Here is a 25525-nt window from a genome sequence, read left to right on the forward strand (position 1 = left end):
TTAAAAAATAATTTTTTTTAAAAAAACAACAGCAAAGAGGGACAGAAACGGGACCAGGTAAGTGTTTACTTAAATACTCACCCAGCAGCAGCCCCCGCACTCCGCTCGTGTACACGGGAGAATGTGTAAACTCCACAAGGACAGTGACCTGGAGCCTTAATCACTTAATGATGTTGTTTCATTCTGTTGGCCCCATGGACCATTTCATGCTATGCTGTTTGTCAAGTAGTGTGCATGCATTTTTAAAACAGAAATCGAACATTTCCATCTAATTTCAGGCAGTAACGTATTTTGACTGCTTGTTCTTTGACTTCAATAACTTTTTTTTTAAGGTAATTTGCAAAGTTACATTGCCATTTCACATCTGAGAATTGTCCCAAATTCAAACAAGTGTTGTTGGCTTTCAGAATTCCATTTAATGTCTGTTTCATCTCTTCTGAAAAAGTTTTGTCCTTATATCCATGGAAACCACCTAAACTGTGTCTTTTTTTATTGCCTTCTTAAAATCCCTTTAAATGTTTGTCTTTTTTTTTTGTTTTCATTATCATTCTTGTCACCCATCAAATAGATTCCACTTTTAATGTTGTCCCGCCTTGTTCAACTATTGGCCATCCTGTTCTTGACTCTTCATGCACTCCGCCTTAACCTGTCGACAAACAGGGTCACAATGGCCTCCTCAAATGGCTCTTCTCCCACTCTACTCACTCTCTCAACTCCCATCTGTACATCTCATACATATTCCTTTCCTCAATCTTCATATATCCCACTGGGGATACTGTAGTCCACCCATTTAAGTAATAGACACTCCCCTTGAGCCCTTGTAGTGACTGAGATCTTTTCAATCTTTCCATGCTCAGAATCTGCACCGAGGGCTGTTCTAGATGTATTTCCTATAACCTGCAGCAACTGCTGATTCCTTGTTAAATTAATAGGCTACAGGGTGCTTATAATCTCTATATTGTTGGGTTATTACAGCAATGTTGTAATTCCCATTCATTGTGGCCTTTTATGTGGAAGGGGGCACGACAAATCTGGCAAACTAATGCCAGCGCTGTTGCTGAAACTCGTTTAAGACTGGCGGATGTGACCTTACACCCCGCCATCTATCTCGTCTTTTGTAACATCTCACTGGATCCCCTCCCCCCCACCCCTTTCACTAGATTTTAAATTAGGCCGACTATTGCTGCAATATTGAAAATCTGCAAATAAATTCTCAAGGTCTTGAAGCTACTGTAAATCTTGCTCCACTTGCAGTTACCTGCAAAGTAAAACACAAAAGATCCATTCTGCTTGGGGCAGGATGGGTTGATTGATCTGAACATATCTGACAATTCAAACTTAAAATTTTGTAATTCCCAATTTCTGTAAAATCTGACTACATCTTCAGCTGTTAACAGGCAAAGGTTAATTCTCTGCTAGTTTGATAAAGGGTAGAGTAAAAGTTTTCAACTGAACGCTATTATGTCACCACCCCTCTTTGTTTCAGCCTAACCGGAGACACGATCAGGGATCCATTTTATTTAATAATCTCGACACCCTTTTTCTCCCGATCTCAGATTTCTTTTTCTATTTTCGTTGTGCCAGTTGTGTCAGGAATAACCTTTTGAACCTGACAAGAAGTTTTATCAGAAAGTTAATCCAAAACCGGATTGACCATAATCCTTTCAAATATCCCAAATTCTAATCAACGATATTGAACTAAAATTATCTCATTTAAAAAAAAAAAAAATTGTTTTTAAATGTAGAGTCCCCAATTATTTTTTTTCCAATTATGGGGCAATTTAGCATGGCGAACTCACCTACTCTGCACATCTTTTGGGTTGTGGGGGTGAGACCCAAGCAGGCATGCGGATAATGTGCAAACTCCACACGGACAGTGACCCGGGGCCATGATTGATCCCGGGTCCTTGGTGCCATAAGGCAGCAGTGCTAACCAATGCGCCATCCTGCCGCCAAATATTACCTCATTCTCACATGTGTGAATTTGTATCCGGATTAAAATTCCCACGTGTTTGTCAAAAATATCCTGGAATCATGCTACTGGCTAGAAAGCATGACTCCAGGTTTCTCAACTACACCTAGCTTTGTTCGCAGTTTGACTTCAATCACTTAAACTAGGATCTCAAAATCTCTCCATCAGACAGCAAACATTAAAGTTTGGAGCAGACAACACACATATTATTCATCCACAAGCATGGAAACACATCAAGTGTTTTAAAGCAACAATGACCAAAATTAATTATTTAAACTTCTTTCTGGTTCTGTTGTAAACGTCGAGACTGCCTGTCATTTTTTAAATTCCAGACTATGGCAACACGGCGGCGCAATGGCTAGCACTGCTGCCTCATGGCACCAACGGTCCGGATTCAATCCCGGCCCGGGGTCACCGTTCGTGTGGAGTTTGCACATTCTCTCCATGCCTGCATGCATCTCACCCCCACAATCCAAAAACATGCAGGTTAGATGGATTGGCTGCGCTAAATTTCCCCTTAATTGGAAAAAAAATTGGGCAGTCTAATATTTTTTTTAAATTCCAGACAAGGTTAATTCCCCAGAAAGTTGAACTTTAAGCAACGTAGTACAAAACAATGATTTTCTTTTTCCAGTTAAGGAGCAATTTAGCGTGGCCAATCCACCTACCCTGCACATCTCTGGGTTGTGGAGGTGAGACCCACGCAGACACGGAGAGAATGTGCAAACCCCACACGGACAGTGACCCGGGGCTGGGATCGAACCCGCGTTCTCGGCGCCATGGGGCAGCAGTACTAGCCACTGGGCCACCTTGCCCAAAACAACGGTAACACAAATATACGACCATCCACATTAAACAAAAGAACCACAGATTCTCACTACTCGTAAATTTCAAACAGTTAATCATCAGCCTTCTCTCTCAGCTACAGACTATTAAAGAGACAGAGCACTTCAAGCTCAGCATCTCTTGGTTAAAATAATAAACAAGACCCTCCATTCTTCTTCGTTATAAACTTAAATGATTTACATTGTTTGTTTTGTGCTGCTTAAGCCAATTTACAACAACTGATTTCAGAGGCATCTCCTATGTTAAATTCAAATCTCAAAGGCATTCTCACCCAAACACATTACGGCCTACAAAACCTCGGTTCTCGAACGTGGGTGATGTGATGGCACTATAAATTTCTCTCATTTGTTCCAAATTCCTCTAGAGTATGCTTAAAGTTTACATGTTAACTGGTGTCATTCAGTTCCCATAAATCCAGAATTCAGATTTGCATCAAGTAATTTAGGCACGTTTCCAATCAAAGACACGCAAGTTTCTGGGCAATTTAAAACCAAATCGATTGCCTGCTGAAATGGTTAACTTTGCAGATCCAAAAATTTACTTTTTTTTTTCTTTAAACCCATTTCAATTTTGTCACTTAAATCAAGTTTGAAGGAAATTTTAACAGTTGGTTGTTCCCTAAATGTCTGAAAGTTCAAATTGGATTGCTGCCAAACTGCAAATTTATCTGACCTTGACGCAGAACTGAATTTTAGAATTGTCTAACACAAGCCTTGTAGCATTGTGGATAGCACTATTACTTCACAGCTCCAGGGTCCCAGGTTCGATTCCGGCTTGGGTCACTGTCTGTGCGGAGTCTGCACATCCTCGGCGTGTGTGCGTGGGTTTCCTCCGGGTGCTCCGGTTTCCTCCCACAGTCCAAAGATGTGCAGGTTAGGTGGATTGGCCATGATAAATTGCCCTTAGTGTCCAAAATTGCCCTTATGTTGGGTGGGGTTTCTGGGTTATGGGGATAGGGTGGAGGTGTTGACCTTGGGTAGGGTGCTCTTTGCAAGAGCCGGTGCAGACTCGATGGACCGAATGGCCTCCTTCTGCACTGTAAATTCTATAAGCCTGGAGTTTGTTTGCAACTTAATTGATCCATTGAACCATAGATTCCTTACAGTGCAGAAGGAGGCCATTTGGCCCATCGAATCTACACCGACCCTCCAAAAGAGCACCCAAACTAGGCCCACTCCCCACTCTATTCCTGCAATCCCGTAACCCCATCTAACCGTTGGACGTTATGGGCAATTTAGCGCAGCCAATTCACCTAACCCGCACATCTTTGGACTGTGGGAAGAAACCGGAGCACCCGGAGGAAACCCACGCTAACACGGGGTGAAAGTGCAAACTCCACATGGGCAGTCAACCGAGACCGGAATTGAACCCAGGTCTCTGCCGCTGTGAGGCAGCAGTGCTAACCACTGTGCCACCATGCTGCCTTTTTTTGATAAATTCTGTGGTAACATTCACCATGTTAGCTGTCTGGGAGGAATTGGTCAGCTGTGGCGACCCGCACCACAGCCAGGTGCACTGCCATTCCCAGATATTCCTGGAAGGGCTTATTTGAGCTTTGCAGACCTCTTTCTTTTTTTGCACAGCTGAATGTCCGCTTTACACTTTATCAATTTGAATGCTTTTGAGCAAGGAGCAGGGACATTGTCTCATCCCCTCCCCATTCCTCAATGAACTCTAGTTCTGCATTTCTGAACCTTGCTTCCCCTGACTCTGATTTATCTAGTTTATCTCATTCCTCCCGGTCAAGAGTCCAGGCAGCAGGAATTCAGTGGTGTCAATGTGCTGAACGGTCGCATTAAAAGTGGCTCTCGCTTGGGAACTTGGGCCGTTCTTTCTGAAAATGTTTTTATTCGGGTTTTCTCTTTTTACACATAACAAGGATGAAAGTGAACATACACAAAACTATATACATCAGTTACAATTCACATTTTACAAGTGCCCAGCTTTTGACTTGGCCTCTTAATCCCCAATTCCCCCTATTCCCTGAGTCACCCTTTCCTTCGTGCTGTCTGGTGTGTTTACTTTGCTCGTTGGTTCATCAGTCCTGAACCTATTGGGCTAGCGTAGTGATGCATATGTTATCTGGTGCTAAGTTGTTCTTAATTGGTTGTTTCTGTTAACAAGCGTTGGGTCCGTAGGATGTGCTTTGTGGGTCTGCGACGTAGAGGAGCAGGTCATCTGCATAGAGCGAGACTCTGTGCTCTCTGTCTCCTCTCCAGAGCCCCTTCCAGTTCTATGCTGCTCTAAGCGCTATCGCTATTGGCTCAATCGCCAGGGTGAACTGCAACTGGGATAACCGGCATCCCTGCCTTGTGCCTCTGTGCAGCTGGAAGTACTAGTCCAAACGCTCGCCACAGGAGAAACTGACCACCACATCGTGGGAGACATGACTGTTCAGTTTCCTTTTCAGTTACCGGATGACCCCTTCGTCCCACCACGGCAGTGACACCGGCAGAGTTACTGATGGGACGTCGGCTTAGGTGTCACCTCAGCCTCGTCATTCCGATATAGGTACTGAGTCCGCCAGCAACAGGAACCCTCCGGACAGCGGTCGCACACACGGCCGCGTGACTTCAAGCTGGGAGACGCTGTGTACATTCGGAATTGGGGAAGGCGGAGGAGGTGTTATGACCCCCTTGGGGGCAAGCCCTTTGCTCTATACGATTCGCCCCCTTGCATCTCAGAGTATGAACACCCCCAGTAATTGGGGGCGGGGTTTCCCTTAACAAGGGGGAGCCTTTCGGTATAAAAACCCTGACCTTCGGGAAGTTGTAGCTTTGTGATTTTGTGTGTACCGTAATAAACCTTTGTTCATTCCTATCCTACGGTGTATTCCTGCGTCCCTTCCATTGGATTCAACAGTATGAAGAACACTTATTTGGGTCGCATAGCTGAGGTGCTTCAAATTCTTACTAATTTATAAAGCAACCTGCTTGAGTCGGCTGCCACGAATGCAGAAAATAGGATCAGGCCATTCAGCCCTTCCAAACTGCTCCACCATTCAATCATTGCTGATTCTCTATCTCAACATCATGCTCCAGCGATCTTTCCATACCCCTTGATGCCTCTAGTACTGAGAAATCTTATCTATTTCCTTCTTAAATATATTCAGTGATTTGGCCTCCACAGCCTTCTGTGCTAGAGAATTTCACAGGTTCACCACCCTCTGAGTGAAAAGGTTTCTCCTCATCTCTATCCTGAGCAGCCTAGACCATATCCTGAGACATGTGACCTTACGCAGTACGGCAGCACAATGGTTAGCACAGTTGCTTCACAGCTCCAAGGTCCCAGGTTCGAGTTCTGGCTTGGGTCACTGTCTTTGCGGAGTCTGCATGTTCTCCCCGTGTCTGCGGGGGTTTCCTCCCACAGTCCAAAGATATGCAGGTTAGGTGGATTGGCTATGATAAATTGCCCATAGTGTCCAAAAAGGATAGGGTGGTGTGGGGATAGGGTGGAGGTGAGGTCTTAGGTAGGGTGCTCCTTCCAAGGACCGGTGCAGACTCAATGGGCCAAATGGCCTCCTTCTGCACTGTAAATTCTATGATTCTAAACGCCACCCCTCCCTCCCCCACCACCACCAAACGGACCCATCCAGGGAAAACAACATCCCTGTGTCCAGTATGTCCAGCCCTGTCAGAATTTTAAACGTTTCAATTGGTGGGCTCACCAAGGCCCTGTACAGCTGCAGTAACTCATCCTTGCAATGAAGGCCTGGCTATGTCCACTGGCACAGTGGTATACGGTTGTGAGGGAGTTACCCCAGGAGTCCTCAACATTGATTCTAAAGTCTCATGGCACAAAAATGGGCAAGGACTTGCGGTCTCCCCACCCCCCCCCCCCCCCCCCCCCGCCTCTCAGCTGATGAAGCAGTAGGGAAGGCAGTGGCGTAGTGCTAATAATAATACTTAACTGTGTGGAAGCTCTAGTTTCAGGTTCGCGGGTCCAAAATGTGTGGCTTACAAGATGGTGGCCGGGATTTATGAGAATCCCGGTTGTGTTGGTGCCGGCGTAAACACCGGAGTGGAGTACGCCAGGGTCAACGGGCCTTCTGGCCCAGCGATTGAGCGGTCCTCAGAGTGCTGCATGCTGCTCCGGCGTCGGAGTGCTGCATGCTGCTCCGGCGCCGAGAGGCGTCCCTACACGGCCGGCGCGGGTCCACGCATACGCACGCCGGATATCTCCGCGCCAGCACATGCGCAACATGGCGCCGGGCAACATGGCCGAGACCTACAGCGGGCCGGCACGGTAGGAGGTATGCCCCCTCCAGATCGCAGGCACCCGCCGATTGGTAGCCCCCGATCGCGGGCCTGGACGCCGTGGAGGCCTGCCCCCCCACCCCGAGTCAGATCCCCCCCCCCCAAACCAGGACAGCCACCGCGGCCGCGGGTCCGAGCTTCCACCGGGTAATAATAATATAATCACTTATTGTCGCAAGTAGGCTTCAATGAAGTTACTATGAAAAGCTCCTAGTCGCCACATTCCGACGCCTGTTTGGGGAAGGCAGTGCACGAACTGAACCCATGCTGTTGGCCTTGTCCTGCATTACAAGCCAGGTGATACCAGGTTGGAACCACGCCGGCGGGTCTCTGCGGAATTCGGCTGATTGACCGCGGACAATCGCCGTGCGGGCCTCTTTCACTGGCCCCCACGCCGACGCACAGGCACGATTGTCGCCGATTCTCATCCCGGCACGGGCTTGGAGAATCCCGGCCGGTATGTGTGAAATTTATAATCAGGACAAAATGAAGAGGTGAGTGGAGGTGGAAAAGGGATTTGGGTTATAGCTAAGGTGCAAGTGTATGAATGTTATTTGGGGGGTGGGGGCTCAGTGGTGCAGTGGTTAGCACTGCTGTCTCACGCCACCGAGGACCCGTGTTCGATCCCGGCCCCAGGTCACTGTCCATGTGGAGTTTTCACATTCTCCCCGTGTCTGCGTGGGTCTCACCCACACAACCCAAAGATGTGCAGGGTAGGTGAATTGGCCACACTAAATTGCCCCTTAATTGGAAAAAAATAAGTGGGTACTCTAAATTTATTAAAATATTATTCTGGCAAATCAAATATTAAGGTGGTATAAGGGCAAAGGTCCCCTGGAACTTAGATTCCCTATATGGGAGATTGGAATGTTTCCTGGAGGAAAGGGACTCGCTCTAATTCAGGCATTTAATTGGTCAGGGATGTAGCTAGTTGGAAGTAAAGAGGAAATATGCTCATATGCGATAAGGAATTTGTCAGCAAAAATATGTCAAAATCTATGAAGAACATTGGTGGCAAGAAGGTTACGGGGGTAATCCTTCGATGGAGCCAGAAAGCCCACGAAGCTCAGCAGGAGGGAAGGCAGTGGATCCGACCTTGGGTGTGGGCTGCTCACATCACGGTGGAAACACTGACTGGGGGGATGGCGCAGGAATTTGCAAAACACTTTGCCAAGGATTTTGAGGAGCAGGGTAGGGTGATGATAGAAACCCTTAGACAGCGGAGGAGCGGGGGGGAGGGAATTGTCCCCTCTGGAGTTGGATCGGGCTGGGCTCACCGAGTTCTCCGGCAGGGGCCTCAGGCGAATGAGTCGCTGTGGGGGGTGATTATTGGATTCCATGGCTTCCAGGAGAAGGATCCGGTTCTGCGATGGGCGAAAATGGGGCAGCACGGTAGCACAGCGGGTAGCACTGTCGCTTCACAGCGCCAGGGTCTCGGGTTCGATTCCCAGCTTGGGTCACTGTGCGGAGTCTGCACGTTCTCCCCGTGCTTCCTCCCACTAGTCCCGAAAGACGTGCTGTTGGATGAATTGGACATTCTGAATTCTCCCTCTGTGTACCCGAACAGGCGCTGGAGTGTGGCGACTGGGGGATTTTCACAGTAACTTCATTGCAGTGTTAATGTAAGCCTACTTGTGACACTAATAAAAAGATTATTATAGAAGTGAATCGTTACTCGAGGTGGGAAGAAGGAAGCATCATCAGGAGCGGAGTTGGCGAAGCGATGTGGTGACTGTCACAATCACCACAAGATTCGGACTAACACATAACCAGTTATAGAAATTCAGATTCCAGGCTGACATACAGTAGGCCTGACCTAAATGCAAGCAGAAGGTGCCTGCTAGAAACCACGAAGCATAGACAGATAGAGAAACACACTGCACATCCGTACACTAGTCAGGGTCATATAATAATCTTTTATTGTCACAAGTATGAAGTTACTGTGAAAAGCCCCTAGTCGCCACATTCCGGCGCCTGTTCAGGTAAGCTGGTACGGGAATTGAACCCACGCTGCTGGCCTTGTTCTGCATCACAACCCAGCTGTCTAGCTCACTGAGCTAAACCACATGTTCTTAAACACACAAGGCACCCGGTGTCCTTGATTTGACAGGCCATAAATATAAATCCCTTTAAACAAAATGGCTGCAGCAAAGCCGTAAAGTAATTAGGTCGCCACCTCTTCGAACATCAGAGATAACTTCTCGTTATATATCAAAAAACTCTTGACACCGAAAAGATAAAGTTGAAGTCATACGTAATTGTGGACTGAGCATGTGACAAAGCATTTCTTGTACTCAAACTAGTAATAAAAGAAACATTGATCAGCCTTGAGAGACAGACTGTCAGAAAGACCAAGTCAAGTCACAAAATTGTAAAGGAAGAGCTCATTATCGGGATAAGACACGAATCCGGTTACATCAGAAATAGGAAGGGAAAAGTATTAAAAAGGGACAGATTGACACAGGCAGCACTCTCACTCTGTCTCTTGCCGGAGCGTGGAGTCACTGTTCTGTTCAACTGCCTGTTTCGTCGGCCAGACCAGCCTCTTGAGACTGTGAGTGTGAACCTATTACTCTGATAAGAAATGTATTAGGTAAATGTTTTATAGATACTTATGGATTTCCATGTTTAGATATAACTTTTTCTCTTGAAGAAGAACATCTGTTGGCAGATAACAACAGGTTACTTTTAAACTTTGTACCTTTGTATTTTATACTCTGAGATATTTTAATAACTTCCCACTAAATAATATAAACCGTGCATTTTACTTTGAATACGTTTTAGAGCCTAGGCGCTCATGTCTTAGGTGACAAAGGCCTACGTTGCAAAAGTAGATGATTTAGTCCTGAGCAACATTTCTGAAAAATCTTCCACTAGGGGGGTAACTGAAATCTGTTTAACTGTTAAGACCTGGACCAGTAATCTTCCCCCTAGGGAGAGCTGATTCTGTGTCTTGCAGGAAGATAGTCCCCCCCCCCCCCCCCCCCCCGGTGACTTACTCAGAAGTAGACTTGTAAGATTGGCCCTTCGGGTCAGGAAATCCTAAAGCGACCGCAGCGGCTTTTAATAAGGTGAAAGTAGGCTCTATTCAGGAGTGGAGTCAGGTTTGGAATGGTATACTCGGCAAGGTTGAGAGTGACTTTTCAGTTGAAAGATCATCTTTTCATTATGTTGGAAGAGGGGGAGGCTTTTGTCAAGGAGCAGGGACTTGGGCTGGATTGAATTGATTTGCTTGTCACTTCAATGGGGATTATTGGGAGGGATTGTAGTTTGTATGTTTGGGATTGATGGGGCGATGGTTGTCGGGGTAGTGGTCAGGGTAACAGTATGGGGAATATATCGCCCCGGAGGGGAGTTTAAGTCTTTTTTTTATAAATTTAAAATACCAGTTCTTTTTTTTCCCAATTGAGGGGCAATTTAGTGTGGCCAATCCACCTGCCCTCCACGTCTTTGGGTTGTGGGGCTGAGACCCATGCAGACACGGGGAGAATGTGCAAACTCCACACGGACAGTGACCCTCGGCTAGGATCGAACTCGGAGCCATGAGGCAGCAGTGCTAACCACTGCGCCGCCCTGGGTTTAAATATTACACGGGGGTTGGCCTTTGGTTACTCTTCCGTAGCTGGGACGGGCTCTGGAGGTTGTCATTTTTCATTGTTCTCTGAGCATACACCCTGGGTTACCTTTGCTAGCTGTAAATTTCAGCTAGTGAACTGGAGTGTGGAGGATGCGGGGCTGCGGCTTGTTGGACCCGCTTGAGCCAGGTTCAGTGAGCCTATCTTCTTTGTTTGGTGAACGGGGGGGTGGAAGAGAGGAGGGAGTCGTTTTTCTGGAAAGCTTTTTTCAGGGTTATGGGGCGAGGGGGGTGGGGATCTGGCTGGGACTGAGGGCTTTTATGTGTCTTGTCCTCAAGGGCAGGGTTGGTGGCTGTCTTGGATTGGTCCGGGGTTTGGCCCAGCCCTAGTGGATGTGGCGATGTTTGTCTTTTATTTTTAGGAATTGGTGGATCCGAGGAGGGTGCAAGATGGGGTTTATAGTTTGTTTGTTTTTTCTCTTTGAGGGTGAGGGTTTGAAAATGGCACTTAGTTGTAGAAGTCAATATTTTCCTGCTTCTTGACTGTGGTAGAAAGACTCAACAAAGTTTGTTCCAACAAAATAACTAGTCTTTATTTAGGAAAGGACTGCATGCAGTATTGTCTGCGACTTGAGTTCAGAGAGCAGTTGTTACAAACTGCTAATTCCTCCTCAAGTCCGCGCTTACACAAAGAATCAGTTCAGTATTTATGCATTATCATTATCAGTATTGCGTGACTAGAGCCTATTCAGGAATTCGATCAGTAGTAGAAACATAAGCAATTTCATAAATCATGGCACAACCTGCTGACCTCCTAGAACTCTTTGTCTCATCACTCATACCCTTATCTTGTCCTTTGATAGAACATTAAAAGGTCGGTGACTCCTTCATCCCTTACCTCATCTTGTCTTACTCATACAGCCCTGGGTCATGAGGAGTTAATCGTATCAGAATTTACAGAGGTCAGGCATTTTGGAATAGCTTGACCTTCTCTGGTCTTATTCATGCTTTAAGTTATGCAGACTCAGCCTTATCAGGCCTTACAGGGGTCTGGCATATTGGAATAGCTTGGTCAGCTTTTACTACATAGTACCAAGTAGTTGACCAATTTTCCCATCATGCCATGACTTAATTCGTACAACTTCACATTCCCTCCTTTTGTCATATCATGACAACTAGTTAAATAGGTATATCCATGACTCGATTGAAAATGCAGGTACACAAGCAACCAAGCAATCCTATCCCTAGTAGCAGTAGTAGTAGTAGCATGAAGGCCTTAAAGATCCAATCAAATAACCCGTGACCCAACCATCCTAACCAACCCAGCGGGTTATAGTCGTGAAATTCACTGCCAATCTCTTGAATTTGATCAGTCTGCTATTACTGTGGTCAGCCAGGCTGGTGATATTTTCAGAGCCATCTGGGATATAAGTACAGCACTCCTGACCTACAAGAGCGCACCTTCCTCCCTGCGAGGCTAACAGATAATCCAAAGCCAGTCAATTTTGTAATGCCACGGTCCGGACAGCCACCAGCTCAGTGGAGACCTCGGCCAGTGCCTGTCCAGTTTCCCTGGCTTCTGCTGACGTTACGTTCGCCAGTTGTTCCAATACTGAAGCCATGTGGATCAGTTCGTCGTGGTATCAGCCTGCTTATAATCATGCCTTGATTCAACCCTCCCTTACCGTCCACTCGAATGATGTTCAAGGTTCCATGTGTTTTAGTAAATCAGGGAAAGGAAAATTGATGGGGCAAAGTAGGTGCATCCTTACAATTGACTGGCAAGGACCGGTACCAAGCATATCCAACAAGGGCATGTTTAATTGTGATTGGTCCAGGCCTTGCCTGTTCCATACAGTGGAAAGGCCATCATGAAGAACTGTTCCGTTTTAGTAATAGTCCTTTTGGCTGGCGAGGGGTAGTGCTTAAGGGTGGGTAGGTGATGCATTTGGGGTACGACATATCCCAGACACCAGGATCCTGTCCAATCAATAGGGAGCCACAGGTATGCTTTAGTGCCGCATGTGAAATATGTTCCATTATAGGCTGTAAAATCATCAGCTAATGTCATCCAGGAGGTTGGGATATATGTGCCCATGAACTATTAGAGGTTATATTCCATACCCAGCACCAATCACAGTTAAACATGCCCTTGTTGTATATGCTTGGTACCGGTCCTTGCCAGTCAATTGTAAGGATGCACCTACTTTGCCCCATCAACCTTCCTTTCCCTGATTTACTAAAACACATGGAACCTTGAACATCAGTTGAGTGGACGGTAAGGGAGGGCGGAATCAAGGCATGATTATAAGCAGGCTGATACCAAGCCGAAAACCTTGTCATGTCATAGCCAGCAGATCTCCATATTTCCATATCTCCCCTATCTCCCTTGCTCCCTGTTCGATTTTGTCGTAAAATCCATTCAGCCATCTCTGCGATATGGAAAGGGAGGGATTGGAGAGGTATTCCTTCCCTCGAATGGCCGGGGATGTGGGTACAAACCCAACACTTGCTTATATTCAATTTTTCAGCATAAAGATCTATATATAAATAGGTATTGGCATGCAGTTGTATGGATTTGTTTATTCTGTGTTTTATAAAATGAAAACTTTTATAACAAAAATATTTTTCAAAACAAAAGATATTGGGCTGGATATTGCCGCCCCGCACCGATCCTCCGCCCGGTGGGGGACTAGCAGTCGCGCAGCGTAAAACCCCCCGGCTGGAGAATGGGGTGCAATATGGCGCTGGTCGCGCGCGGACCCAACCTGCTAAAAACTGCCCCCCTGTACCCAGCCTCGCCAGCCCCAGACCACCCCCCACAAGTCCCCCTAGAAGCCCCCACACCTGCCAGAGGAATGGCTCCCACCTGACTGTGGCGGCGCTGGTCTCAGTCCGCAGCCACCACGCGAGGTCCACGAACGGTGTGCGCACATGTGCCCCACGCCATCGGGGACTCAGCCCATCGGAGCATCGCACAAACGGCGCCAACCCCCCGCCCCCCGATTCCGGCGTAACCGCTGATTCTCTGGCCAATCGCCAAATGCAATTGCGGCGTCGCCGATCGTAGAATCTCGCCCATTGGATGTGTGACGCCATTTTAGAATTGTATATTGGGGTTTTGTTTGTAAGCCAGTGCTTGGTTTAGTGTGTTTGATATTTTTTATCCACAATAAGGGTTATGAAACATCGGTGATTGCGTGACGATGCGTATATGATCTGGAGCGATTCTCAAAGAGACAATGGTACCCCGCCCACCCTGTTACCAGATAGCAACCCAATTGCCATCTCCAGTAGAGACAAAGGGACATAAAGCGGTTTCCTGTATAATGCCCAGACAGATTTTTGGGGATTTGCCTTCCCATTTGGAATACACAAAGAATGGGTTAAAAGAACAAAGAACGGGGCTTCCAGTGACGGCGGGCGGGAGGTGGCCGCACAATGGAGGGCTCCCGTTCGGTAACGGCATTTTCGGGGCTTTAAGCCCGGTCCCAGGGTCCACGGAGACGGCAGAAACAGGGAGAAGGCACGGAGGAGGCACAGTGAAGACACAGGAGGAAAAAAAACCCAAAGAAAAATGTCGAGGGTGAGCAAAAAAACGGCCGAAAAAAAAACACCTGAAGGTCCGTCGGGGAGTGGAAAGGTCACCGCAGGGTCACCGAGGAAAATGGAGGCTGGAGCACCAGGGAAGGCCGCACTGCTTACGGCTGAAGAAATAACTAAGGTGATGGCTGCGGAATTTGAAAAGCAGTTGGCGCAGATTGCGAAATGCATGGTGAGGAAGGAGATGAGGGAGGTTTTGAGTGTGCTGGTGGAGGAGGCGGTTTTCCCGGTGAGGACGGAGGTGGCGAACGCAGTGGCGGAGGTGCGAGAGCAAGGGGAGGCGCTGAAGGAAGTGGAGGAGATGTTATTGCAGCACGGTGATCAACTTGCCTCGATGGGGAAAGAGATGCGGAAGGTGATGGATACTAACAAGGATCTGCGAGGAAAAATGGAAGACCTGGAAAACAGATCCAGGCGACAGAATTTGAGGATTGTGTGGCTGCCCGAAGGAGTTGAAGGACCAAAGCCGACTGAGTATTTTGCCGCGATGCTGGCAAAACTATTGGGGGAGGGGGAGGATCCCTCCCGATATGAACTGGATCGGGCTCATCGGTCGTGGAGGCCAGTACCAAAGGCAAGTGAGCCGCCAAGGGCAGTGACTCTGTGCTTCCGTAGGTACAGTGTGAAGGAGAAGGTCCTGAGCTGGGCCAAGCAGAAGCAGGTGGTGCAGTGGGCTGGAGCTGGTATACGTGTATACCAGGACTTTACGGTGGAGCTGGCAAGGAGGCGGGCTGCCTTCAACCGGGTGAAGAGGGCACTGTACATTAGCAAGGTGCGGTGCGGCATTGTATATCCAGCGAAGCTGAGGGTGACTTACAAGCTCAGGGACTTTTATTTTGGAACGGCGGAAGCAGCGGAGGAGTTTGCAAAAGCAGAAGGACTGTGGCAGAACTGACAAATTGAGGAATGGCCATGTGCCGATGTAACCTCATGACTGTATTTTCTTCTTTTTTGTATCACTGCGCGCGGGTGTAGAGACTAAAGAAGCCAATGTGGTATATATTTGGACAAGGGAAGGGACGGGACTTTCACTCAAAATGAGGGCTCTTTGGGGTGTAGGTGGATATGCGGGGTTTGTGTGCTAAAAGGGGATCTTTGGGCTTTCCTAGGGCCGGGCAAGTGGGAAAGGGACCCGGGCGGGGGCCTCCACGCTGGCTGGTTTAAGATGGCCAGTGAACGGGAGTGAGGTGGGGGGAGGGGCTGTGGCCATCGGAACCTGGCAGAACAGGGTCCAAGTGGTCTAGCCGGGGTGGAAAGTTGGGGGGAAGGAACCGAGGTTGGGACGAGGAGTTTTACAAGAGGCAGTGGACGGGAGGGGCTGGAGACCTTTGGGGGGGGGGAGCTCTGTAAGATTAAGGGTGACTACGGGTAATCCCTGGTTCCTTTTTGTCATTTGTTTATGTAAACATGCGGGTTGAGGTTTGGGGGTTGGTGGGTAGATGGGATCGTTGTTATTATGGGGACTGACACATCTTGCTGATTATTGTTTATTGTTGATGGATGTAAATGTGGGAGAAAAGGAGGAGAATAATTTTTTTTTAAAAAAACAAAGAACAATACAGCACAGCAACAGGCCCTTCGGCCCTCCAAGCCTGTACCAGTCATGATACCACCCTTAGCCAAGGCCCTCAGCACTTCCTTGTGCCGTATCCTTCTATATCCATCGTATCCATGCATATGTCAACATATCTTTTGAATGCCAGTAATGTGTCTGCCTCCACCAACCGCCACCCTCCCCCTCCCCCCCTGGCAGCGCGTTCCAGGCACTCACCACCCTCTGTGTAAAAAACCTGCCTCGCACATCTTCTCTAAACTTTGTCCCACGGACCTTAAACCTATGCCCCCTCGTAACTCACCCCTCCACCCTGGGAAAGAGTGCCTGCCCATCCACTCTATCCACGCCTCTCATAATCTTGTAGACCTCTATCAGGTCGCCTCTCAACCTCCATCGTTCTGATGAAAACAGTCCGAGTCTATTCAGCCTGTCTGCATAACTAACACCCTCCCGACCAGGCAACATTCTGGTAAATCTCTTCTGCACCCTCTCCAAAGCCTTCACATCCTTCTGGTAGTGTGGCAACCAGAATCGTGCGCAATATTCCAAGTGTGACCGTATCAAGGTTCTACAACTGTAGCATGACTTGCAGTTTTTATACTCGACGCCCGTCCAATGAAGGCATACCTTGTCCACTTGTGTTGCCAGTTACAAAGATCTATGAACCTACACCCCCAGATCTCTCTGACTTTCTACATTCCAAAGAGTTTTGCCATTTACGGTATATTTCCCCTTTATGTTAGACCCTCTATGTGCAGGGTAGAGGGGTCAATTACTAGGGGGCATAGGTTTAGGGTGCGAGGGGCAAGGTTTAGAGGAGATGTACGAGGCAAGTTTTTTTAAACAGAGGGTAGTGGGTGCCTGGAACTCGCTGCCGGAGGAGGTGGTGGAAGCAGGGACGATAGGGACATTTAAGGGGCATCTTGACAAATACATGAATAGGATGGGAATAGAGGGATACGGACCCAGGAAGTGTAGAAGATTTTAGTTTAGACGGGCAGCATGGTCGGCGCAGGCTTGGAGAGCCAAAGGGCCTGTTCCTGTGCTGTACTTGTCTTTGTTCTTGTTCTTTTGAAGTCGACTCTATGGATTCTTGAATAGCAACGGTTGCCGTGCAATGTAATCTACCTCTCACGAGACAAGGACTGTTCCATATCTCTTCTTTTCATATTTACTTACTTTGAACTCAATTTTCCCTTATAACCTTTATGATTATGTTTTACCGTTTTCTTGCCGTTAGTAATTAATAAACTATCTTTAACTCACGAGAGCCTGATTAAATGAGCTCCTTTTAAAACATAACTATTGGGTCTGGGAAACAGGTACCAAGAAAAGGGGTCGTTTTTAGACTAATCCTTGTTGCTACCCAACAGGGGGTGGGGGTGGGGGGGGTTGAATAAAAGACAAGGGAGCCAGTTCATACCTCCGCATCTGAGATTGTAACAGTTTGCGGGTATCACAGCGGGAAGATGACAAGTCGAGGGGTCTCGCTCAGAAGAACAACTTTGGAGAACCTCATCTGGGGTGGGTCTTAACAATGCTAACGCAGCATCCTTCTTCGCAGTGCAGAAACGGTTCTGACGACTTGCATGGCAGGCCGTTAACGGTTGTCATTCAGTCGAAAGATGTGCAGGTTAGGTGAATTGGCCACACTAAACAGCCCCCTTAGTGTCCAAAGATGTGCGGGTTGAAGGGCGGGGGGGGGGAGTGTGCGGGGATAGGACTGGGGGAGTGGGGACTAGGTAGGGTGCTCTTGGTAGGATCGGTGCAGACTTGATGGGCCAAATGGCCTCCTTCTGCACTGTAGGGATTATATGGATTCACATTTAGCAGACGGTCACTGGCAGTTACACAACAGTAAATTTAAGTAGCATTTATATATACACACCACCTTTTATCTCCTCGGGCTCTCCCATCGCACATTGTGAACAATGATGTACTTCTGAAGTGTCGTCACTATTGAAATGTAGGCAAAGTATAACAATCCAACAGGGCTGTCGGAGTAGATGCAGGGAGGATTGGATCATCTAGAACCAGGGGATACAGTCTTCCGATACAGGGTAGACTATTTAGGACTGAGAAAAAGAAATATTTCTTCACTCAAAGGGTAGTGAACCCTGTGGAATTCTTTTACCACAGATCGTGTGGAGGCCTAGTCACTGAATATATTCAAGCCAGCAGGAATATGCAATTGAGACCCCCCCCCCCCCCCCACCCTCCCCGGTGGGGTGGGCCTGTGAGACAAAGGTATAGATTTTGGGGCCTTTTTCCACCCATGACACGTTCTTTTCATCTAATTTTCCCCCCTCCTTCTGTGTCAATCATCCTGTAAGATTATGTCCAATCTGTTAGTCATTGTTCCATGTGCCTGCTACTCATAGATCATAGAATCCCTACAGCGCAGAAGGAGGCCATTTGGCCCATCAATTTTCGCTGGCCCTCTGAAAGAGCACCCCAGCTAAGCCACCCCCACCATATCCCTGTAACCCCATCTAACCTGCAAATCTTTGGACTGTGGGAGGAAACTGGAGCCTCTGGAGGAAACCCACACAGACATGGGGAGAACGTGCGAACTTCCACACAGATACCTAGGTTCCTGGTGCTGTGAAGCAGCATTGCTAAACCACCATGCTGCCATGCTGCCTGTGTGCTTGGCATGTTACAGATATATCTGGTTAAAACCAAGTAAACTTAGTTAGAGACAAGCAAGCCATGGACCAGGAAGAATTTTCTCCACAGTGGCATCTTGTAACCCAATCTTGCAACTACAGTTGACAATTTAGAGCCAAGATGTGTTGACATACCAATTTACAATAGGCAAAGTTGACATAAAATTGTGACAATAGTGAGTATTGTGGGCAGGATCGTATGTTTTATAGTATGTTTTTTTCACCGAATTGTTAACATTCTGACTTCTTTTTATTCTTAGGAATCATTAATAACTAGACAACAAGAGCAAAGCTGATCAGGTGAACCAAGTTAAACACATAAGATGCAACACCATGTTCCAAATAATTCTGCTCACCGTGTCTTCGACAATCAACATGGGCTGATGGCATCATACCCATTGCCCCAGCAGGCTCTTCGGAGATCTGAATATGCTTATGATGGGTCGCCTTCATCAAATTGCCAGTCTTGGAAGGTCAGTTGTGGATCTAACTATTTTGCGAATGGATCTGCACCAAGTTACTCATATGACGATGCCAATCCACTTGCCTACCCTTCAGATGAATTATCATCGTCTTGCTGGGGCGCCACTTCTTATCACTCCTATCTGTTGTCCTCACTAACTGGAGATTCCCAATCTAAAATTGGACCCCACCCTGCCTATTCGAGGTCTCTGCAAACGGAGAGCCAGCCTACTTGTTTTCAAAATAGATCAACATCATTGGACTTATCGTCCATCAGAACTCCCTCTGAGTTTGCACCTTCTCAAAGCAGCTCGACACGGTGGAACCAAAAGGCCCACCCAAGCGTTGGGAATTTCCCATCACATCAAAGCCCTGCCTCTGGTGGTGTGCCCCCTGGAGCTCGGAGCTCTCTCGCGACTTGGGCGGGTTCACCCCTGCTGAACCGTAAGATTTGGCCCGTTTCAGAGCAACGGCCGAGGTGGTCTGACCATAAGACGGCCTTCGCTGCTGGACCCCCCGTACATTGTTGGAATGGCAACGCATGTTCCAATCGTCAACAGGTTCACGGTTCTTTTCGCCATGCGGTTCGCCAGCAGCCTTCCGACGTAGGCTATCACGGTCTGGACCCATTTCGAAACCTTAACACTGGAGTTTGCAAAGACTACCACGTGTTTGAGGCTGGCCAGCTGGGAGAGGGAATGCGGGTGCTCCGATGGGACAACATCTCTCCTCCACAGGCAGCAACTGGGAAACACTTTATGAAGCTTTTGCAGGAAGGGACCCTCGACTACATGTATGGAGCAGGGGCAAATGGAGATGCTCTTTGTACTTGTGGGGGGTGCTCAACGTCTGCTTCGGCTCTGCCAACAGATGCTCAAATGTTTAGTAGCCCCACTTCTCAAAATCACCCAATAGACACAAACCAAAGCTTTTGTGGCATGTACTCTCAAAAGAATTCTCAGTCTTCTCGCAAGCGAAAGAGCTCAGAAGTACTGAAGTTTCTCCCAGAGCTTACCATCGGAGAGTTAAATGCCTTGATTTTTGCGTTTGAGATTACCGAGAGAAGGAAACGAAAAGCGGCCTGGCTGGACTTGCTGTCCCGTAAAGTGAGGGCACAGCAGCAGAACCCCGCAGCGGTGCATTCGAACCAGTTTACAACCCCGAACCCATCGTCTCCGGGTGCAATTCTAATACCCGAAAGATCTGCCGATTTGGTGAACGGACAACATTTGGAAATCCTGGACTCTTGCCCTCCTCAAGCTCTCCAGGATCTACAGAAGGATAAAGGACACAATTGGCAGGCTTCCCGTGTCGACCATCTGTCTCTCAACGCAAACCCAACTAATTATTCAAACTTTAAGGATCCGAACAACACCACATCAATCAGCAATCACTGTACCCAACACAGAAACTTGGACGGCTATCCTGCTTGTCCAAGACAAGGTACGCAGCGGGCTTTAGCTCCCCACATGGTGGACCAGCAACACTGCCAGTCACTGGCAGAACAAACCAGCCCATCCCTCCAAGCTCACGAGGAGAAAGAATCCATTTGTCACAATGGTGCAGGGACTCTTTATTCCCCCACTTTCGGCGCTGAGTGCAACATAGCAGATTGTTCATTTAGCTGCTTTGATTCCAGCTCAACGAGCCAGAAAACCTTTGCCTCTCAACCTGCGACCCCCAATTATCTGGGCTCAAACCAACAAAATGGAGGATGTCCTCCTCCCCCACAGTCACTGGATGTCATAAATGCAGCAGACGCAAATCAAACCGATACTCCAGACCCAAAGGCAAGTGCTACTCAGCATGATGAGCAGGGTCTGAAGGAAATCAGAGCCTTATACGATATGTTGCGAACTTCGTACAAAAAGAAAATGAACAGTTGTTCAAAACGTCCGAAGCTCGAAGGAGGCTATTCCACCAGCGTACAACCGATCTTGTCTGAATTGAGCCAAATGACCATCACCTCGTCGGTGCCTGGCAGCCATGCTTCCCAGGGGGTTGACTGCCAAGACGCTTGGTGTCCGAGCGCAGGTTTCCAGTCGAGTTCACAAAACACTATGATAGCCCAGCAGGTGGCAGAGTTTGTGCACAGTGAATGTTCTCCAGTCGTTGAACCGTGCATGTCGAGCTCTTCCACTCCCTCTCACTCAACAGCTCAGGAGAACCAGAATGCAGAAACCTCCCCTTCTGTGTTTGAGGTTTTTAGCGGTGTGAAAGATGCGGCTCCTGTCACACCATCAGAAGACACGACGGAAGGGTCATTGGCGCATCCTCTCCCGTCCGGGGATCAAGTCATCTGTGACGTTTGCCCAGGTGGCGCCAGGCCTCTCACCCCAAACTCAGCTGATGCACTGAGGCCATCGAGATGCTCCAGCGAGGGGTTGGCAAACCTGCGACCCGCGGGTGAAATGGACGATGCGCGCCCTCCTCAAAGTGTATCGGCGGGCCAAATCCCAGGGGGCTACCTTGTCAGTAAGCGCTCTGCAACTTCAGGGGGCTTCCAGGAGAACTTGACTCAACCGGCAAGGCCTGAAGAACTGACCGCTGGCGCAGGTGTTCCCTTGTCAAATGCAGAAGCGGGTGGTCCAGAGCATGTTGCTACAGATCCACTTTCAGAGAGATTTCCCGAACAACAGGTTGCCTTCCCTGCTGCATCTTGCAAACCGCTCGGCGCTCCATCAAACCGAGCAAATCCTTTGGTTCGCAGCCGAGGGCCGTCGGGGCTGCGCTGTGAATCCAGCAGTGGGGTTTCTGCAGGAATCCATACCGAAAATCAGCCTGGGCCTTCTGACCTTTCCACCACAAACAATAGCAAAATAAATAATGTATCCACGGAAAAGGAGTTACACCCAGTAGCAAACTCTGAGGTCCTTTCAGCAAAGCAATCAGATACTTTGGAATTCATTTTACGCTCTTTAGGTATCATCCCGGAGGACAATGATGGAGTCGGTGCTGTAATTCTGACTTCATTGCCTTCCGGGGTAACCAATCCCAATCGGAGCACAGCTGCCTCCTTGCCAGCACATCCACCTTGTACAGACGAGAAACAGACACAGTCCTTAATTCAACCGTCATTTAATACAGCAATATCAAGTGAAAAGCAGCAAGTGATTGCCTCACCGGATCCTCATTCGATAGGGTCCAAGGTAACCAGAGATTGGTCAGATGTCGCATCTTTCTGCCCTGGAGAGGGCCAACAGACTTGGACGGTCAGAACAGCGGCGGTCAGAACAGCAGTTGCCCCTTTACAGGATGACAGGACAACCTCTGCTGTCGGCAAACTGAAACCTGATGGAGCATGCCACTCGATCTCCGTTCATCCACCCAACGGCCAGGCAGAAAGTGGTCAGAATCCAGTGGTCGCCACAGCATGTAATGGCGCAGACCACAAGCCCCCCTCGCAGGAAGCTGAACTGGAAAGTGCGATAGCCTCCTTGGCTTCAGTGAGCGTAGGAGGCGGTCAGAATGTCGAAGAAACGCTAGCTGGTAATCTAGCTTGTGCCCGAACAGTAGGACAACACAATGTCGTAACCAGCCCGGTTCAAATGGAACATGACACGTTGAACGGGGTCGCAAGTTGCATAGAGAACGATGTTTCGATTGGTCCTGTCAGCTCTTCCGTTTCACACACAGTTTCAGCTGACTTTGTTGGACCGCCATTGACTGCACGGGTTGAAGAAGTGCAGGAAGCTCTGCCTCCTTCTTCTGCAGGCGGTGGTAATTTACTGAAAAGTCTGCTTTCTCCAGCCAGTGCCCCATCCTGTGTGCAGTGGGCACAACTAACACAGTTAAGAAATCCATGTTCTGTGGGAATGAGTGGAAGCGACAGTGGATACCCATTGAGGAATTCTTCAGGCTCTTTCTCTCCTACCGAAGAGCCAGATCTAACTGACTGCTCGGGTACCAGTGCGACCGATGTAAGTTTATTTAGGTATGAGCAGCATGTAGATGATAGGCTTCATGATTCACGGAGAACATTATGGCAGCCGCTGGATGCAGTTCCAGACGAAAGCACTCCAAACTGGACCTTTGAGCCGTTTGAAACTCCTCTTTCAGTGACACACGGCAGCCGAGAGGGCCTGAGGTCGAGCAGTGAAGAAAGCCTTGAAAAGCCAATGGACTGTACCCTGGTGGCTGCTGCCGGCAGCTTGCCCGGGACGGGAGATTCATCGAGCAGGGGTAACGCCAGCAACTGTCTGCATGTGATGCAAGCAATACTGTACTCCAGAGCTAGAGGGCTGAGACGTGCGAGAGCAGCTTCGGGAATTCGTTCCTCCCCTGGCAATGGCAAAGCAAACACTGGTCGCCTGGCTGTCGGGCAGGCATCGCTGGTGCAAAAGGGAACACTTGATGGCCGCACAGGGGCCTCGGAACATGCGGCCAAGGATTTGCTATCGGGAATCAGGATCACCTTTGTGCTCTCACTTCCAGAATACTGGGAACACTGGAAAGTCAGAAACAGCGCAAAACTAATTTCAAACCTGTTGCTCACCACCGGCCGGGAGTTGCTGCGATCCTCGGAGAAACGGAGGGATTTTCCCACAAAGCCAACGGAACGGCACCCAGACGACTTAAAGGGGCCGTCGTGTGGTGCAGCGGGAGCTAGTTCGGCTTTGGAAGAGAGTACGCAGAGGGAGTTCATTGCGGACTTAGCTCACACCCAGGTGATTGTGCCCCTCACAAGTGATTCCTCCACACAGCTGGCCGACACAAATATTTTCAGCATTGTGGCTGATCATTGTGAGAGTGCTTCCCGCCCAGCGGAGGATGTGACCAGAAACCCCGCCAGCGCTAATCCTGCCAGTGAAACTAATACGCTCGATTCCACAAGCGTTTCTCCCAAGTTATCGCCGGGAAACGGACGTTGTAATGAAAGCCCAGCTGAGGCCGATGACGGCCCAGCTGAGGCCGATGACGCGAGTGTGCAAAGCGGAGCATTAGAGGTGACGACTCTGAACTTTTTCAGCAAAAACCAATTGCGCAGCGTGGATGAGCTGGAAATGACGACAGAGTCCATTTTGCGTTTCTGGTCTCCTTGCGAAGAGCTTGCAGGACCGCGCCCTCCCCATCAAGAGAAGGAGAACAATTTCGCTTTTGACCGTGGCATGGAGAGGCTACACAGTGGGCACAAACTGCACACTGCAGCGAGCGCAGCCGAACTGAATAATAGCACACACAAGCTGAATGCAATGCATTGTCTCCATTTTGGGATCACTGCGACTGTCGACAGGAGGCAGCTTCGTGGAGAGAAATCCCATCCAAACGAATTGTGCAGCGCAGCAGAGGTCGTTGTGTTTGAGGAATACCAACCTGAGCCGAGGGAGAGCACCTCCAGGTCCAGTCTGCTGACCGATGAAGGCAGAATGGGTCATTGGGCTGATACCACTTTAAGTAATGCGTCGCTGGACACTGACAAGCCTAATGCTTGCCTGCAAAAGAGCAGTAGCCGAATAACCCAAGCTTATGGGGACAAAGCCGAGATAACTGTACCAGTTTTGGGAGCGAATAGCGGGGGGACCAACCACATCGATGAGTGCGAACTCCTAAATCGAGACCAACAGAATCCTGAAACTTCAGCACAACCTTTCGGTGATCAAGAAGGTTGGAACGAACGCGAGCCTAACATGGACGGCTTGAGCGAAATAAAGATTAAGGTGCTGAAGCACCAAGAGCTCAAGAATGTTCTTTTTGAGTTGTCTAATATAATACCGAAGGATTTAATTCCCAGTCCGGAATCTAAAGTGGCTGCTGAAACTACTGAAATGGACAGCACTGGAGGAGCCCATTGGAAAACCTCGGGGAACTGCGACTTGCTGGATGCGGCCCGTCTGGATGCTGCACATGGACAGGTGGAAACCTCAGCAACGGAATGTTGGTCCGACCCAGCAGTCTCTGCACCGACGTATCTGGACACATGTGGCAGCAGCCTCCAACACTGATGAGGACCACAGTCATTGTACCGGCTGTGCAAAAAAGGTAATGTGAAAATCCAAACCATAAACATCTCTTAAAGAATTCCTGTCTGTCCACCATTTCCACATTGTTAAGCTTTCAGATGGTGCTTTTGCACCGGGAGATTTGAAATTTGGGGGTGTGATCTTCAGCACTTTGATCAAGGGCACCTTGCACTGTAGAGAGTGTGTCATAAGAAAATGAATGTTGAGACTCTTGATGCTGGCCTTCAAAAAAAAATTTAATTTACCAATTAAGGAGCAATTTAGCGTGGCCAATCGACCTACCCTGCACATCTTGGGGTTATGGGGGTGTGAGACCCACGCAGACACAGGGAAAATGTGCAAACCCCACACGGACAGTGACCCGGGACCGGGATCGAACCCGGGTCCTCGGCGCCTTAAGGCAGCAGTGAGCAGACCTTCAAATGGTGAAAAACGTAAAGTATCAACAAGTAGAAAGAGAAGTGAATCACACAACCTTATTCTTTCATTGACTGTAATAAACGTGTTTTAAAATTGCCTCAGGCCTCATCAAACAGAGATCCGTGTGAATATACAAGCCAGCCTGCACTTCTTAACACAAAAGCAGATTCTGGAATCTGAAATAAAAACTGAACATGCTGGACAATCT

At 48.4% G+C, this 25525-nt stretch overlaps 1 protein-coding gene across 6 annotated transcripts in view; it reads left to right on the top strand.

The window, feature by feature from the left end:
* Positions 1–25525, top strand: part of LOC140396133 (uncharacterized) — a 102478-nt gene that overhangs the window by 70361 nt on the left and 6592 nt on the right. For 4 of the 6 annotated variants that reach the window (XR_011936459.1, XR_011936458.1, XR_011936462.1 and 1 more), the window contains one exon: positions 18736–18948. The exons of 1 other annotated variant lie outside the window; for it this stretch is intronic. Coding sequence is in view for 1 of the 5 variants with exons in the window: in XM_072484289.1 (XP_072340390.1) it covers positions 19636–24879 (5244 nt within the window). In the remaining 4 variants the exon portion in view is untranslated. One more of the 6 variants, XM_072484289.1, reaches the window with a different exon arrangement.

The sequence above is a fragment of the Scyliorhinus torazame genome, chromosome 19 (assembly GCF_047496885.1).
Source record: "Scyliorhinus torazame isolate Kashiwa2021f chromosome 19, sScyTor2.1, whole genome shotgun sequence".
In the NCBI taxonomy this organism is placed as follows: domain Eukaryota; kingdom Metazoa; phylum Chordata; class Chondrichthyes; order Carcharhiniformes; family Scyliorhinidae; genus Scyliorhinus; species Scyliorhinus torazame.